Source organism: Molossus molossus, unplaced genomic scaffold (assembly GCF_014108415.1).
Source record: "Molossus molossus isolate mMolMol1 unplaced genomic scaffold, mMolMol1.p scaffold_m16_p_17, whole genome shotgun sequence".
NCBI classification, from domain to species: domain Eukaryota; kingdom Metazoa; phylum Chordata; class Mammalia; order Chiroptera; family Molossidae; genus Molossus; species Molossus molossus.
In genome coordinates this window covers 69,029,732-69,044,373 of record NW_023425352.1, presented here as the reverse complement: position 1 = coordinate 69,044,373, position 14,642 = coordinate 69,029,732, and the positions used below count along the sequence as shown (strand labels likewise).

General features: G+C 55.9%; 1 protein-coding gene across 1 annotated transcript in view; it reads left to right on the top strand.

Moving 5' to 3' along the window:
- Nucleotides 1-14,642, top strand: part of WDFY4 (WDFY family member 4) — a 284,390-nt gene that overhangs the window by 180,673 nt on the left and 89,075 nt on the right. The window contains exons 41-43 of the mRNA XM_036265310.1: nucleotides 4,705-4,911; nucleotides 7,489-7,540; nucleotides 9,302-9,468. Of these exons, the coding sequence (XP_036121203.1) occupies nucleotides 4,705-4,911; nucleotides 7,489-7,540; nucleotides 9,302-9,468 (426 nt within the window). The remainder of the gene's footprint in view (nucleotides 1-4,704; nucleotides 4,912-7,488; nucleotides 7,541-9,301; nucleotides 9,469-14,642) is intronic.

Below are 14,642 nucleotides of genomic sequence, written 5' to 3'. Positions count from 1 at the left end.
CCCGCCAGGAGCTCAAACCCCTCACTAGGAGCTCAGACCCCTCCGCCAGGAGCTCAGACCCCTCCGCCAGGAGCTCAGACCCCTCCACCAGGAGCTCAGACCCCTCCGCCAGGAGCTCAGATCCCTCTGGCAGGAGCCAGGAGCCAGGGGCACAGTTGTAAACAGCTGACATGGGCCTCACTCTCTGATAGCCTCACTATAAAGGGAAATATGCATTAAATAACTGCAGAAATAATTAGATCCTTGTAACTTGTGTGGAACCATAGACATAGGAAACACGGCACAATGAGAGACAGCAGGAAAATCATTTAATTTGGGCAGATCAGAAGTTCTCTCCAAGGAATTGACCTTTAAGCTGAGAGCTGAAGAGGGGACTGTGGACTCAAGTGTTTTGAGGAAGTGTGTTTGGCCAAGGGGGGCTTGCTGAAGGTCCTGAGTCAGGAGAAAGCTGGAGGACATCTGTCAGCTGGGAGAGAGAGAAGTGACCGAGGACCTGGCCTGGGAAGGGACAGGGTGAAGATGGGCAGGGCCGGAGCTACAGAGCTGGTCACCACGTTAGGGTTTCTGCATTCTTCCTAAGTGCAGTGGGTTCCAGAGATGAGGGCAGGTTTAGATGCTGAAAACCCCTCTTAGGCACGGTATCCGTGCAGTCCAGGTAGAGAGGGCCACTGTCAAGCCAGTGAGATCGCTGGTGGGACCTTGGGTCTGCCTCTCCCTGGGCCTGCGGTCTGAGCCCCAGGGTCCCCCTCCTTAGCTAGGATGATACTCCCTAAAGAACATCTGGACAGCAGTGGACAGTGGCTGGCAGGAAATGTCCCGTACATGGGTATGGGTGGCTAAAGAGTTATCTTCAGTTGGTTTTGTCGTTAACAAAAAAATGTTGTAAATGATTGCTGATAATAGAACACAACATACAGTGTGAGAACGTTACTAATTATATTATTTACTTTATAATTTCGCTGTTCCAAAGCTTGTGCTAGGTATAGGAGAGGCAGAGATTATGATGGGTCTGTTCAACCTCGAAGGTTCTTAAAACTTAATAGAGGGACAAAGAGTAAAGAAACACCCACAAACAGGGTGATGAGGCCCTTGCTAGGATGTTCTGCAAGGAGAGGAGCCATGGGTGTAGGAGCTGTGAGGTGTTTGGGGTGGGGGATGGGTCAATGATGGTGAAAGGGTGGTGCCTAAGGGACCGGTAGGCTCTGGTCAGCTTAAGCCAAGTAACTGGATCGAATTCCCTCCACACAAGCTCATGGGGAGCCCACGACATGCCCAGGGAGCAGGGGTCTATTAGATGCGCTGCCCGCACCCCAGAAGCGCAGTGCGGCACCCCGCCCCCAGGCTGCCTCAGCAGCAAGCCGGCTGTCAGACCCGCAGGGACAGGGAGGAGCTCGGGGTGTCCAGTCCCGGTGAGGACAGCTCAGCAGGGGCTCCGAGCCCGGAAAGAAAGGACCAGCCTCCAAGGTGGGGCCATGGCTGGGGCTCCGAGAGCGAGAAAGTTGTAGATGTTTACTCTTGAGTGCGGTATGTTTGAGAAAGTCAGCCTCCGGAGGCTAATCTACAAGGTAGTTCCCGAGTGTTTAAATACTTACAGCTTCTTTCCGTGTTTAAGGAGCGCAGAAGTAATCATCATCTACCAGAGATAACGGGGTCGGAAGCATTCACTCTATTTTTAAAAAATGTTTTTTCTTTATTGATTTTACAGAGAGAGGGAGAGAGAGAGAGAAACATTGATGAGAAAGAACATTGATTGGCTGCCTCCTGCATGCCCCCCACTGGGGATCGGGCCTACAGCCTGGGCATGTGCCCTGATTGGGAATTGAATTGATGACCTCTTGGTGCAGGGTCAATGCTTACCCACAGAGCCACACCGGCCGGGTACATTCACCCTATTTTTTAAGGGGCAGTATACTTTCCAGTGCGACCCAGTTCCCTCCAGAAAAGCCAGGTGTAAACTGGAAAGAAATCAGGCATGTGGAGCCCAGCATGTCCTCCAAGGACCGCTTCCTCGGGTGCACTCAGTGAGGTCCTCCCAGAGGGCGGCGATGATGCGATTCAGGGGCCCCAGCCCACAGGGCTCTCAGGCGTAGGTTATCCCAGACTCTCCAACTTGGCATTCGACCCACAACAAGTCACTGGTGATGGTAGGAGCCCACAGCATGACAAGGTAACGTGACCATGACCCAGTGCCCTGGAAGTTAGCCCACGCATCACTGTGCCCATCACTGTGTCACCAGCAAATTAAGCCGTTCTGATATTTAATCTCCTAAATTTCTCATCACTCCAGAAGTATCGGCAAAACCATTGTCTGTACTCTCCCTGCTCAGATTCCTGTTGCCTTTTTCAAATGATCTGTGCTCTGGTCTCTGTGGTCCAGACACTCGGGTTCTCCTGTTACATACACAGCCCGTCCTTCGTGTATCAATCCTCCTCATAGTTCAGACATGCCTGCTATGCCCGTCCTGTTTCTAAAGCATTACAACCTTTACTGGTGAACGCCCATTGCTAGATGCCTACCACCCCGGAAACGGCCTTCAGTAGTGGGGGCACTGTTCTATTCCATGTATTCTGGGCTCGCTAGGGGCCAACAGGCTGTTGCCATTTCTTGCTCAGTGTCTATATGTTCATTAATTAAGGTTTGTCACAGCTCTTTCAGATGCTAGTATTAGAAACTCAGCTCAAAGTGGCTTAGGCGACAAATGGAATGTGCTATTGAGAAATCCAGGGATGTAAAGGCTTCAGGAAGAGCTGGATCCAGGCGTTCAGGTGGTACTCTAAGGAAGCTGTCTCTTCTCTCTCCCTTTCTCTTCTCTCTCTTTCTCTTTCACACCTTCACATAAACATGCACACATGTATGAAGTCACCAAGGCATCTGAGGCACCAGAGCACGTGGGTGACAGCACACGTGAATCGAAGGGAACACAGTCTGCTCCCCGGGCTGTACATCCCGGAGTGAGGCAGGTTCCTGGGATGGGGAGCCATTTTCTAACTCGTACGAAGGCTCTCTCCTTGCCAAGTTGCAAGTCTGCATGCTGTACCTGTCTGAGGGCACTTCTGATGCACATAGAGGTGTCCTGGGCCTGTGCTGACCACTACGCAGACCACTGCACTGACCACTGCGCCCACCACTGCGCTGACCACTGCACTGATCACTGTGCCCACCGCTGCACTGACCACTGCGTTCACCACTGCACTGACCACTGCGTTCACCACTGCACTCACCACTGTGCTGACCACTGCACTGACCACAGCGCCCACCACTGCACTGACCACTGCGTTCACCACTGTGCCACCACTGCACTGACCACTGTGCTCACCACTGCACTCACCACTGTGCTCACCACTGTGCTCACCACTGCGCCGACCACTGTACTCAACACTGCACTGACCACTTTACTCACCACTGCCTGATGTTTTCCAGTTCAGAGAATAATCAACCAGTTCAAGTGGCTCATAGTTGCTAAGTTGGCCAGTCTTTGAAGTAATACTGGGAGGAAACATGAGTTAATAAAATGATACTAGGCTCCCAGGAGAAGAATCGAGTCTGCAGGCGTAAACAAAGCCTTTGGAATCGGATAGCCTGGGTTACATTTCAGTTCGGCCACCTGGTGGTCCTTGGAGAAATCACTGTCCTCCCCTGGACTTGCTTTCTTTCGGAGGATAACAGAGATTACAAGTTTGCTTCGCGCGGGGAGCCGCGGGGTGGAGGGCATGAGACCCAGCAGGGAGGGGCTCAGCCTAACACATGGCAGGGAGTGTCCCTCCCCTTCAGGGGAGTGTCTGAGACCTGTGCCGTTTTGCCTTTCAGTTCCTAGAAAATTAAAATGAACATTTAGGGCAAATGTCATAAAATATTTGAATAATTGCAGACGTTCACCCCGCAGGCAAAGTTGATTCTGCTGCCCAAACTGGACTGAACTGTTTCCTTGGCAGGAGATACGAAGCTTGCTGTGTGGCAGGTGGGAGCAGGTTAGGGTGTCGATGCCTTTCACAAAGGTTTGAGTTGCTCTCTAGCAGAAGGTGCAATAGTCAAGTAATGCACACACGAACTGTGAGGAGTTCACAGACAACAGGGGGGGTATTTTCATTAATATCGAAGGTCGTAGCTTCCGTGAACATTCTGAAAACATGTGCTATTAGGATTTAAACGATGCTTCGGCATCAGCAGGCCAGCCTCTCATGTCACGGTTGGTGTGTCCGGTGGCAGGAACACTGTGCTCACGTCAGCCCCTTGCTGGCTAGTCTGCTAAGTGCCACCACGCCACCTGGTCAGAGGAATGAGAGAGGTTGCCAGCATCGTTTTGGACGGTGCAGGCTGTGGTCAAGTTCCTGTCCTTTTGGAAGTGCAGGGCTGGGTGAAATTCTACGTCCATGTAATACAACAGCTGTCCAGCCCACTCAGTGACCAGCGTCAGGACCGCGACCTCTTGCCCTCTGTGCAACACCAGCATCCAGGGCTGAATCCCAGAGGCCTGGCGGCCTTGTCCTCCCCTCCCTGGATTAAATGGTCTAAATGGAGAGACCAGCTTCTTCTCCGGGCCAGGCCTTGGCTCCAGAGAGTGCCCGACACACTCTGAGGGTGCCTGGGAACACCCATGGGGGCCAGTTTTCTCAGACAGTTATTGGGGCTGTTCACCCCAAGAGGGTTGGGGTCAGGCTCCTGAGTACAGTGTCCAGGGCTGACTTTGCACTTCTGGTCCCCAGAGGCGGAGATGTGGTGATGTCCGGGCAGCCAAAGCCTGGGCCAGGATCCAGGAGCAGCTTTTCGGGGAGCTGGGCTTGTGGGGCCAGGCAGCAGAAGCCACGCCCTGCGCCCGGTGGGAACTGGACTGGAGAGAGGGACCCGCGCGCATGAGGACACGCCTCAGACGCTTGTCCCCACCCGAGGCCCCGCATGCAGGAAGGCTCGAGGTAAGAGTCCCGTGCAGCCAGGCAGGGACGCTTCGCGACAGGCTGTGGAGGGCAGTGTCTCCTCAGCTTCCATCTCGGGTGGGGACCAGGCCCACAACCTGGGCATGTGCCCTGACCAGGAATCAGACCGGTGACCTCTTGGTGCAGGGTCGACGCTCAACCACTGAGCCACACTGGCTGGGCTCTAATTTATTCTTTATACTGTTTAACAGAAAAAAAAAAATCACTAACCCTCCCAGGTAACAGAGAAGGGATGCTGTAAATATAGCCTAAATGAATGAATCAATGAACGAGTGGTTCATACCTACACCACTGACCCGGACCACGCTGACCTCCACAGAAGCCCAGTGTTTAGGAAGAGCCACACGATGGCCACTGTCAGCTTGCACACGCTGTTTGTCGGGGAGCACACTGTGGGCGTTGTACAAGCAAACCCCATAGTAAGTTTTCCAGTGGAAATAGCTTGAACTCGGCTACTTTTGCAAGCTCATGCCAGGGACCCGCTCAGTCCAGACAACACTGAAGCTGTCCCGAATGCCTGGCAGCAGAGGCTGGGCAGACCGTGGGGGCGGCTGTGACCAAGCTCGAGCCGGGGACCCGCTCAGTCCAGACAACACTGAAGCTGTCCCGAATGCCTGGCAGCAGAGGCTGGGCAGACCGTGGGGGCGGCTGTGACCAAGCTCGAGCCGGGGACCCGCTCAGTCCAGACGCCGCTGAAGCTGTCCCGAATGCCTGGCAGCAGAGGCTGGGCAGACCGTGGGGGCTGCTGTGACCAAGCTCGAGCCGGGGACCCGCTCAGTCCAGACGCCGCTGAAGCTGTCCCGAATGCCTGGCAGCAGAGGCTGGGCAGACCGTGGGGGCGGCTGTGACCAAGCTCGAGCCGGGGACCCGCTCAGTCCAGACAACACTGAAGCTGTCCCGAATGCCTGGCAGCAGAGGCTGGGCAGACCGTGGGGGCGGCTGTGACCAAGCTCGAGCCGGGGACCCGCTCAGTCCAGACAACACTGAAGCTGTCCCGAATGCCTGGCAGCAGAGGCTGGGCAGACCGTGGGGGCGGCTGTGACCAAGCTCGAGCCGGGGACCCGCTCAGTCCAGACAACACTGAAGCTGTCCCGAATGCCTGGCAGCAGAGGCTGGGCAGACCGTGGGGGCTGCTGTGACCAAGCTCGAGCCGGGGACCCGCTCAGTCCAGACAACACTGAAGCTGTCCCGAATGCCTAGCAGCAGAGGCTGGGCAGACCGTGGGGGCTGCTGTGACCAAGCTCGAGCCGGGGACCCGCTCAGTCCAGACAACACTGAAGCTGTCCCGAATGCCTAGCAGCAGAGGCTGGGCAGACCGTGGGGGCGGCTGTGACCAAGCTCGAGCCGGGGACCCGCTCAGTCCAGACAACACTGAAGCTGTCCCGAATGCCTGGCAGCAGAGGCTGGGCAGACCGTGGGGGCGGCTGTGACCAAGCTCGAGCCGGGGACCCGCTCAGTCCAGACAACACTGAAGCTGTCCCGAATGCCTGGCAGCAGAGGCTGGGCAGACCGTGGGGGCTGCTGTGACCAAGCTCGAGCCGGGGACCCGCTCAGTCCAGACAACACTGAAGCTGTCCCGAATGCCTAGCAGCAGAGGCTGGGCAGACCGTGGGGGCGGCTGTGACCAAGCTCGAGCCGGGGACCCGCTCAGTCCAGACGACGCTGAAGCTGTCCCGAATGCCTAGCAGCAGAGGCTGGGCAGACCGTGGGGGCGGCTGTGACCAAGCTCGAGCCGGGGACCCGCTCAGTCCAGACAACACTGAAGCTGTCCCGAATGCCTAGCAGCAGAGGCTGGGCAGACCGTGGGGGCGGCTGTGACCAAGCTCGAGCTCTGTGTCGTGACACTCATACCTCTGCCGTTTAAGGGATGGGGAACCAGTGGGTCGGCATTGGACACAGAAACATCTGTTAATAGTTTCCATCGAACAGCCCTGGTTTAGATGCCCTAAAGGCCGCCCTTCCAGACACTGGAAGGGAGATAGTGTTGAGTCTATTTTCTCGTCTGCAGTATCAGAATCTTTTATCCACATTACATCCTTTATAAAACCTAATGAAAAAAGTATAATTCATTTATTCAGTAGACACTTGAATTTTTAATGTATTGTCAATAAACATCTGGTGGTATATAGTATTTTTTCCTCAATTATTTCTTGGAAATGGAAGCAGAAAAAATGAGAGGCCTGCACAGTGTTTTGGTGACCAAGCCAAAGGCCTGGTGTGAAACCGCCTCTGGTCCCTTAGCCCCTCTCCAGGTGGCCCAGCCTCGGATCCGGGATGCGATCTAATCCCATCTTGGCGTCATTTTTGGTAATTACTGTAATTCTACTAATGGAAGATTGTGGGTTTTTTCCCCTTTGACTCAGTAACATTAATACTTGTATTTTATTGTGGTCCGTTAGGATTTAGCATTTTCTCTCCTTGCCTCTGGGTCTTGAGTATGGGATTGGTTTGAAGGGGTGGCGTGTACGTGCGTGTGTTTGTGAATCTGTGGGGTGAAGTGGGTACGTATAGGGAGTACCCAGAATTCAACTTCTCTTTTCTCTGATTTTATTTCAGGGAAGCCAAGACCGAAATGGTGATATTTCTCAAACAAATGCTGAAAACAAAGGTATTCAGTTTGTCAATTTATCTGTTGTTTATTTAAAATCAAACCCATTCCTGTTGTATTTAATGTCTTAGTAAAAACATGGAATAAGTATCCGGAGGGAAACGGTGCTGCAGTTCTAGGGTAGGCAGTGCTAAGACTCAGATGGAGAGGGACCCTTTCCAGACTCCAGAACCCCCTTGGGGGAGAAGTTCATATTAATATTGCAACAGTAAAACTTTTTTTCAGGGAAACCATCTTGCCAATTTGTTGTATCAGGGAAACCTTAAAAGTGCCCTGAAACAGTACAAATACATGTTCAGTGTGTGACCCTAACACAGAGAAGGAAAATAACTTAACACTTCAGGGTAAACATGGATGGAATAGATATTTAATGCTTCATACCCTGAACTCTCTGGTGGTAAACATGACAGATGCAATAGTCAGTACCACATCAGCCCCCTTACCCACGGGGGATACATTGCAGGGCCATAGACTGTGGTTTTCCCACCCATACCCACCTTTCCACGTCCAAGGGCACTGTACGGGTGTGTGTGGCTGCGCTGAACTGCCAGCGTCACTACTCTTGTGCAGGGCCATTAGTGAGCAAGATAAGGACAACAACGTGACGATGAGCACTGTGACAGCAGCAGTGGAGCTGACAGCTGAGCCGGCTGCTCCGTGACTGCGGGAGGGCGCTGGGGTCCCTGGACAAGGGAAGCTCACTTCCTGGGTGGGAGGGAGCGAGACTGCTGCCGTTTTCATCATGCTACTCAGCACGGTGCACAGTTTAAAACTTAATTGTTTATTTCTGGAATTTCTCATTTGATATTTTTGGACTGCATCTGACTGCAGGTAACTAAAGCCGTGGCAGGTGACACCAGAGATAAGTTTATTTCCCAAACTAAAAAAAGAAATACTTTGAACCATATTTTGTGTTTTTGCTGACTCGTTATTTGTGTAATTTACATGGAGGAATTTGATAGAGTTGATCTGCTGAAAATCCGGGCTTTATTTTCGGAGGTCATTTTGGAAAGAACACATTCACACACGTGCACACACACACACACACACACCCACCCAGATTTTGTGTGCTGAGGCCCTGGGCCCTAGGGATCTCGGCCAGTGGAGAAGAGGAGGCGCTGGCTTCCACTGCGCTGGCCTGGGCGCGCCCCCTGCTGGGGAAAGCTTGTGAGAGCTGCCGCGGGGGCAGCAGACACTTGCATCCACCCGCTGTGGGTGCCCAGGTGGGCTGAGGCCAAGGAGGTCAGCACACTGGCATCAAGGAAATGGCGGGTGACCCTCGACTTCGCAGTTGTGCGCAGTGTGACACGCCTGAGACCGTGCCTCTGGGCACAGCAGCTGTATTGCCCTGAGCTCTTCGTTTCCCATCTGCAAACTGAGGCTGCGTGCAGCTCTCTCTCTGGCTACATATTTGCTTCATTTTCCACAATTTCACGTTTTTTCCAAGTTTTTCTTACAAGAAGAATATAGCACTTCCATAATTAGAAAATAAAACGAAGCACCCTTTGCAGAGAGTGAACACAGTGAGATTGTGACGAAGCACACGCTGGTGGAGCAGCCCGGCTGGTACACGCCTGGAGGGATCACCCGAGGGTGCTGACCTCACCCAGGCTCGGGCTGGTTCCTCTCAGCCACAGTGATGCACCCCGGTCACGTGCTCCCTGAACCGTGCAGCTCCTCCCAGAGACCCAGGCCCAGCTGCACACGCCCCTGTGACGGCAGGTGGCTGCTGCCAGACTGTGTCCCTTTCTGCCGCTGCAGGCGAGCTGACTCCGCAGGCAGCGGAGGACCCAAGGGACGAGGCGGCAGCAGACTGCACCCAGCTGACCTTCTTCCCGGCCCTGCACGAGAGTCAGCACTCCGAAGACTTCTTGGAACTGTGTCGGGAAAGACAAGTTATTTTGCAGGAGCTTCTTGATCATGAGAAGGTAAGACAGCCCATCACGACTGTTCCCTCAAGACGGTCACATGTGGAGAACTAGGCTTTCCCCACGCACGTGGAAGTCATAGCTCCCTTCGCCATGAAGTCCAGTGTGCTCCTGAATTTGTGTACCCAGGGCAGGTACGCAAATGGAGCCACACACTCTGCATTGAGGTGTTTTAAAGGTATAATCAAGTTAATAAACTGTTACATGAAATATGTTCTACCTTTATAACACCTGAGAGAGCAGTTTTAAAGGTAGAATTCTTGACCTCGCAGTTCAGCACCTTGGCCCCTGCAGCCTGATCACCCTGAGGGGCCCTGGTGCGTGTGTTTGGACACCCTGACCCATCTGTCCAAAGTCCCCACACCCCTCAGCTCTCAGGCCTCGGGTAAGCACACTTGGGCACCGTTAGCCCTCAGAGGGTGCTAGGTCCCTTTAAGCAGTCCTAGGTGAGTTTGACAGGCTGGCGGAGGAGGCTCTGGCGGGACCTCTTTGGAACACTGCCCGCCACATTGGAATCACTCAGAGTCCATGTCCCAGGTCCTCTTCCACGTGCTCTTCCCTTGCTCTTCCAAGGAGAGCGTCTGCAAATGGCCCAGCCCTGTGTGCTTCCCAAGGCCTACCAGGTGGTCCCGGCCTGACCCAGCTGGCCTGGGGCAAGGTCTGGGGTCTGTGCTCAGGGCCTGAGCCAGCCCCAGCTAGTCTGTGTAGCAGGTGGTGCTCTGGCCCTTGTGCTGGTCTCCGAGAGTCTTGTTCTTGCTGATTGTCTAAACCATCGACATTGTCCTCCAGGGTCTTGTTGCGGGAACAGGAGCCCGAAGCCCATAGGAGACCGACTGTCCCAGATCCTGAGACAGGACAGGGCAGGAGGAGGCTGTTCTCCCTTCAGCCTCCTGGGAGCTCAGCAGGGAGCTCAGGGCCCCACACATACTCCTTATGGTAGCCGGAGCCCGCAGGACCCCGGAGCTATCCTGCCTCCACCTCCTGCCTCCACTTGGCGCTGCTGGCCCTTGCCTGCTGAAGGGGCCAGCCTGGGGTGGGGTCGGGGAGTGCCAGGCCCTGAGCAGGAGACTGAGCTGCCGCTGCGAGGGCAAGCTGACCTGTGACTTGAATGGATGCGTTCTTTTCACAAGTTGTTTTCCTTCCTGTTGGGCTGTACTTGCTACCTCTGGTTTCTGGGGAAATTGTGGGAGAGATTGTTTCCCTATTCAGTCCGAATTCCTCCAGAAGTAGAGGAGCCAGGCCACCAGACAGCAGGCTCCCAGAAGCAGCAGCTGTGGGAGGAGAAAGGCCAGGCCAGGGGGGCAGGCACTCTGGGGGCCGGGTGGGCGGAGCCATAGGCAGCGCTATTCAGGCCCCGCCCACTCAGTCCCACCCCCATCACTGACAGGCTCAGGGACCTGGGGGCTCCTCCTTGGCTCAGCACCTGGTATCAGAGATCAGAGCAGTGCTGTGTGCTCCTGTCAGCGCCCTGTGCCCGTGCCCAGCGTGGGCCGAGCTGCAGCTGCTGCCCTGTGCCCGTGCCCGACGTGGGCCGAGCTGTGGCTGCGGCTGCTGCCCTGTGCACGTGCCCAACGTGGGCCGAGCTGCGGCTGCTGCCCTGTGCCCGTGCCCGGCGTGGGCCGAGCTGTGGCTGCGGCTGCTGCCCTGTGCCCGTGCCCGGCGTGGGCCGAGCTGTGGCTGCGGCTGCTATTGTCACCTGGTGCCGGTGGTCCTTCCTTTCCCTTAGGACTTGCCCTCCCTCCGCAAGCAGGAAGGGGGGGGAGGGTGAGCCCTGGTACCTAAGCCACAGCCCCGAGGAAGTGGGGACACACCTGTCTCTGCCCACAGTGGAGTGCCCTCATTCAAACTTGTCTGTCTAGCCTCCGAGGTGCCCCGTGGGGCAGGGGCTGCAGGGTAAGGGAGACACTGTGGCTAGTGCTGGAGTAGAATGGGAAGGTGCAGGGTCCCCTGGGTCTGTTGTCCTTCTGAGCTGGGGGTGATGGGGCAGCGGGTCAGAGTAGAGCATGAAAGACCTGGTCTGCTGAGGTGGGGCCCCTCCAGGAGCTTTGTGCCTCTGACCAGATGCAACATTTAGTAGCAGAGGGGAAGCTGCTGGGCTCGAGGCCTGGACTGATGTGTGGTGACCCCGAGGAGGCCACTGCGTTTAAAGCCTGAGGCAGGGGGTATGGGAGGTGGCGCCAGAGCTCAAGACGCCCTGGGGCCAGAAGAGAGGAGGCAGGGCCAGACCAGAGAACTCTCTGTGGAGCGGCCGAGTTGGTTGGTGGGCACACGTGCCTCTGCAACTGGCCCCCTGCATCTCCACCAGTCAGATCCGCACAGCCCGATGCCCACCGGCTCACCCTGGCTGCAGCAGAGGCCTCCTGCTGGGTGAGCCTGCCTGGGGTGCCCGATCACAGTGCACACAGGGCCTGGGCTTCCACAGCCCCCAGCTCACTCCACCACCAGCACCTCTTCATCACTGGGCTCCGATCACTTCTGAGTCTGCTGTCATTTCTTCAAAGCAGGGCCAGGCTTTGTTTCATCGCGTCCATGATGTGAGCGCCTGTGCTCTGGCGGGATCTGCAGAGCTGGAGAGTGCAGCATGCCAGGAGGCCACTGCAGGGAGCCCGCTGGGGTGCAGGGGCAGCGTGGGCTCAAGGAGTGGGCACCCTTCTTGCAGCTGCAACCTGGGGCCACTCTCGCATGCCTGGGGACCCTGGCTCAAGGGGTGGCACACTCTGGGTGACCTGTCCCATGGCTGGAGCCTCTCTGAGAGCAGAGGTTTGGCAGAGGATGGTTACCATGGCAACAGCACCACCGCCACCACCAGGGAGGCAGGTGCCAGCAGTTGGCACAGGGGGAGACTCAGCATCACTCTGGTGTATTGTCATCACGGCAAACGTGTCAGTAGCTGGGCAGCTGGCGCCCTTGCTGGGTGCTCTTCATTCGGCGTGTCGTCTGGTGCCACGTGGCCCCGTGATGGAGGCTTTACCAGTTCCATTTTAAAGATGGCAGAATCAGGGCCCGGGGGCCACTAACTGCAGTGGCTGGGATTTCGTCTTAAGTCTGTCTTACTTCATGTCCACGAGATGTTTCATTTTCTCCACTGCCTCCCAACACACGGTGTGGAGCAAGTTACATGACTGTCCCCACCGTCTTTCACACCCTTCCGGGTCGGGTTTGGGACGCTGGCTCCAGGCTCTTCCCGTATAAGCTTTCTGGTTAACGGTGGCCCAGACAGGCCGGCCTCTGGGTCCCCCAGTGCTCATGGCGTACCTGCCTGGGACATAGCACCCCAGCACATGCCAACCTGCTGGCCTGCACACGCCTTAGCCTGGGTTTGCTGTGGCCTTCATCCCCGCCCACGGTCCTTACTGTCAGGACAGGACCTGGAAGCTGAGGACGGAAGGATTCTTGCACTGACCCAGCACCATGATGTGTTCACACAAAGACACAGGAGGTGTGTGTGTGTGCGTGCGTGTGTGTGGTGTGTGTGTGCGGTGTGTGTGTGCGGTGTGGTGTGTGTGTGTGGCTTCTTTGTGTGTGGTGTGTGTGTGGCGTGTGTGGTATGTGTGTGGTGTATGTGTGGTGTGTGTGGCGTGTGTGGCGTGGCGTGTGTGGCGTGTGTGTGTGGCGTGTGGCGTGTATGTGGTGTGTGTGGCGTGTGGCGTGTATGTGGTGTGTGTGGTGTGTGGCGTGTATGTGGTGTTATGTGGTGTGTGTGTGTGGTGTGTGGCGTGTATGTGGTGTGTGTGGCATGTGTGTATGGCGTGTGGCGTGTATGTGGTGTATGTGGTGTGTGTGTGTGGTGTGGCGTGTGTGTGTGGCGTGTGGCGTGTATGTGGTGTGTGGCGTGTGTGTGTGGCGTGTATGTGGTGTATGTGGTGTGTGTGTGGTGTATGTGGTGTGTGTGTGTGTGTGGTGTGGCGTGTGTGTGGTGTATGTGGTGTGTGTGGTGTGGCGTGTGTGTGGCATGTGTGTGTGGCGTGTGTGTGTGGTATGTGGTGTGTGTGGTGTGTGTGTGTAGGGAGGTGTTTCCTGCATTTCCTGGCTGATACTTTGTGCCTGTGTTGAGAAAGTTTGTAGCAAGCATTGGACGCAAGCCGGGAATCCCTGAAGCAGATGTCTTTATACCACCTGTGGCCTCGGGCTTGTTCTAAGCAAAGCGCACCCAGGGAGGGAGTGCGTGGCAGGTGCGCCCGTGCTCAGAGACCCTGCAGCACCTGCCTGCCCGTCGCTCAGGGGCAGGCGGCCCCTGGGGAATCCTTGGCTCCTCCCCTCCAGCCATCTCCGAAAGCCTGGGGGACTCCAGAGCACAGCCTCCTTCCTTCTGGTCAGCCCATCCCCGCCGAGGCCTCTGGGGGACACAGGCAGGATGGAGCCCCGGACGGCAGCAGCTTGACTGATTTCTCGTGCGACATCGGAGCTCTGATCACCTCCAGCGGTACCTGGGACAGTAGTTGTTCGTGCCGCCCTCGGGTCCTCTGCAAACAGCTCCACCTGACACGAAGGGAGGTTCATTGTGAGCCCGAGTGGGCCTCTGTGCTGCTGGGGACGGAAGCCAGTCTCAGACCTGTCCGCGTCCGGCCCAAGTGGGGTGTTTTCACCACTGCTGTCCTCTTCCGTGACGCTGAAAGCAGAGCATTAAGCACTTTCATCCAAAGTCACTGTGAAGCATCAGATCGACATCAGTGTGCAGGGTGAGGCGTGTCCGCCGTCCGTGTTCTGACCTCCGTCGGTGAACTGCCGTGGCTGACTCTAGAATGCAGAGCTGAACACCTTCTGAGACACTCTTTGGCATATTTTGTGCACAGAGCTGCCCCTGAGCTGCCCTGCCCCCTCCCAGGACGCGCCCTCACCTCCATGTACATGCGTGCATACACTTACTCTCACACTCACACACACACACACACACTTTGTACTCCACCTACATGGAACTACTTACACTCTCCAAGCACGTTCAGCTGCTGTAGACTTCATGCCTTGGAACGTTCCTCCCTGTTTTTATCTTCTTAGCTCCTTATCCCAGTCTTGGGGTCACCTCCATGGGAACCACTTCTCTGACGTCACCTCGGCCCCTCTCTCACCCTCGTGTGGGCCAAGCACCCTGCTCTGTGCCTGCAGCTTGCCTGCAGCTGGGCGGGGCTCATGTGCACGTCCTCTCTCCTGTTGGACCCTGAGTACCACGGACCCTT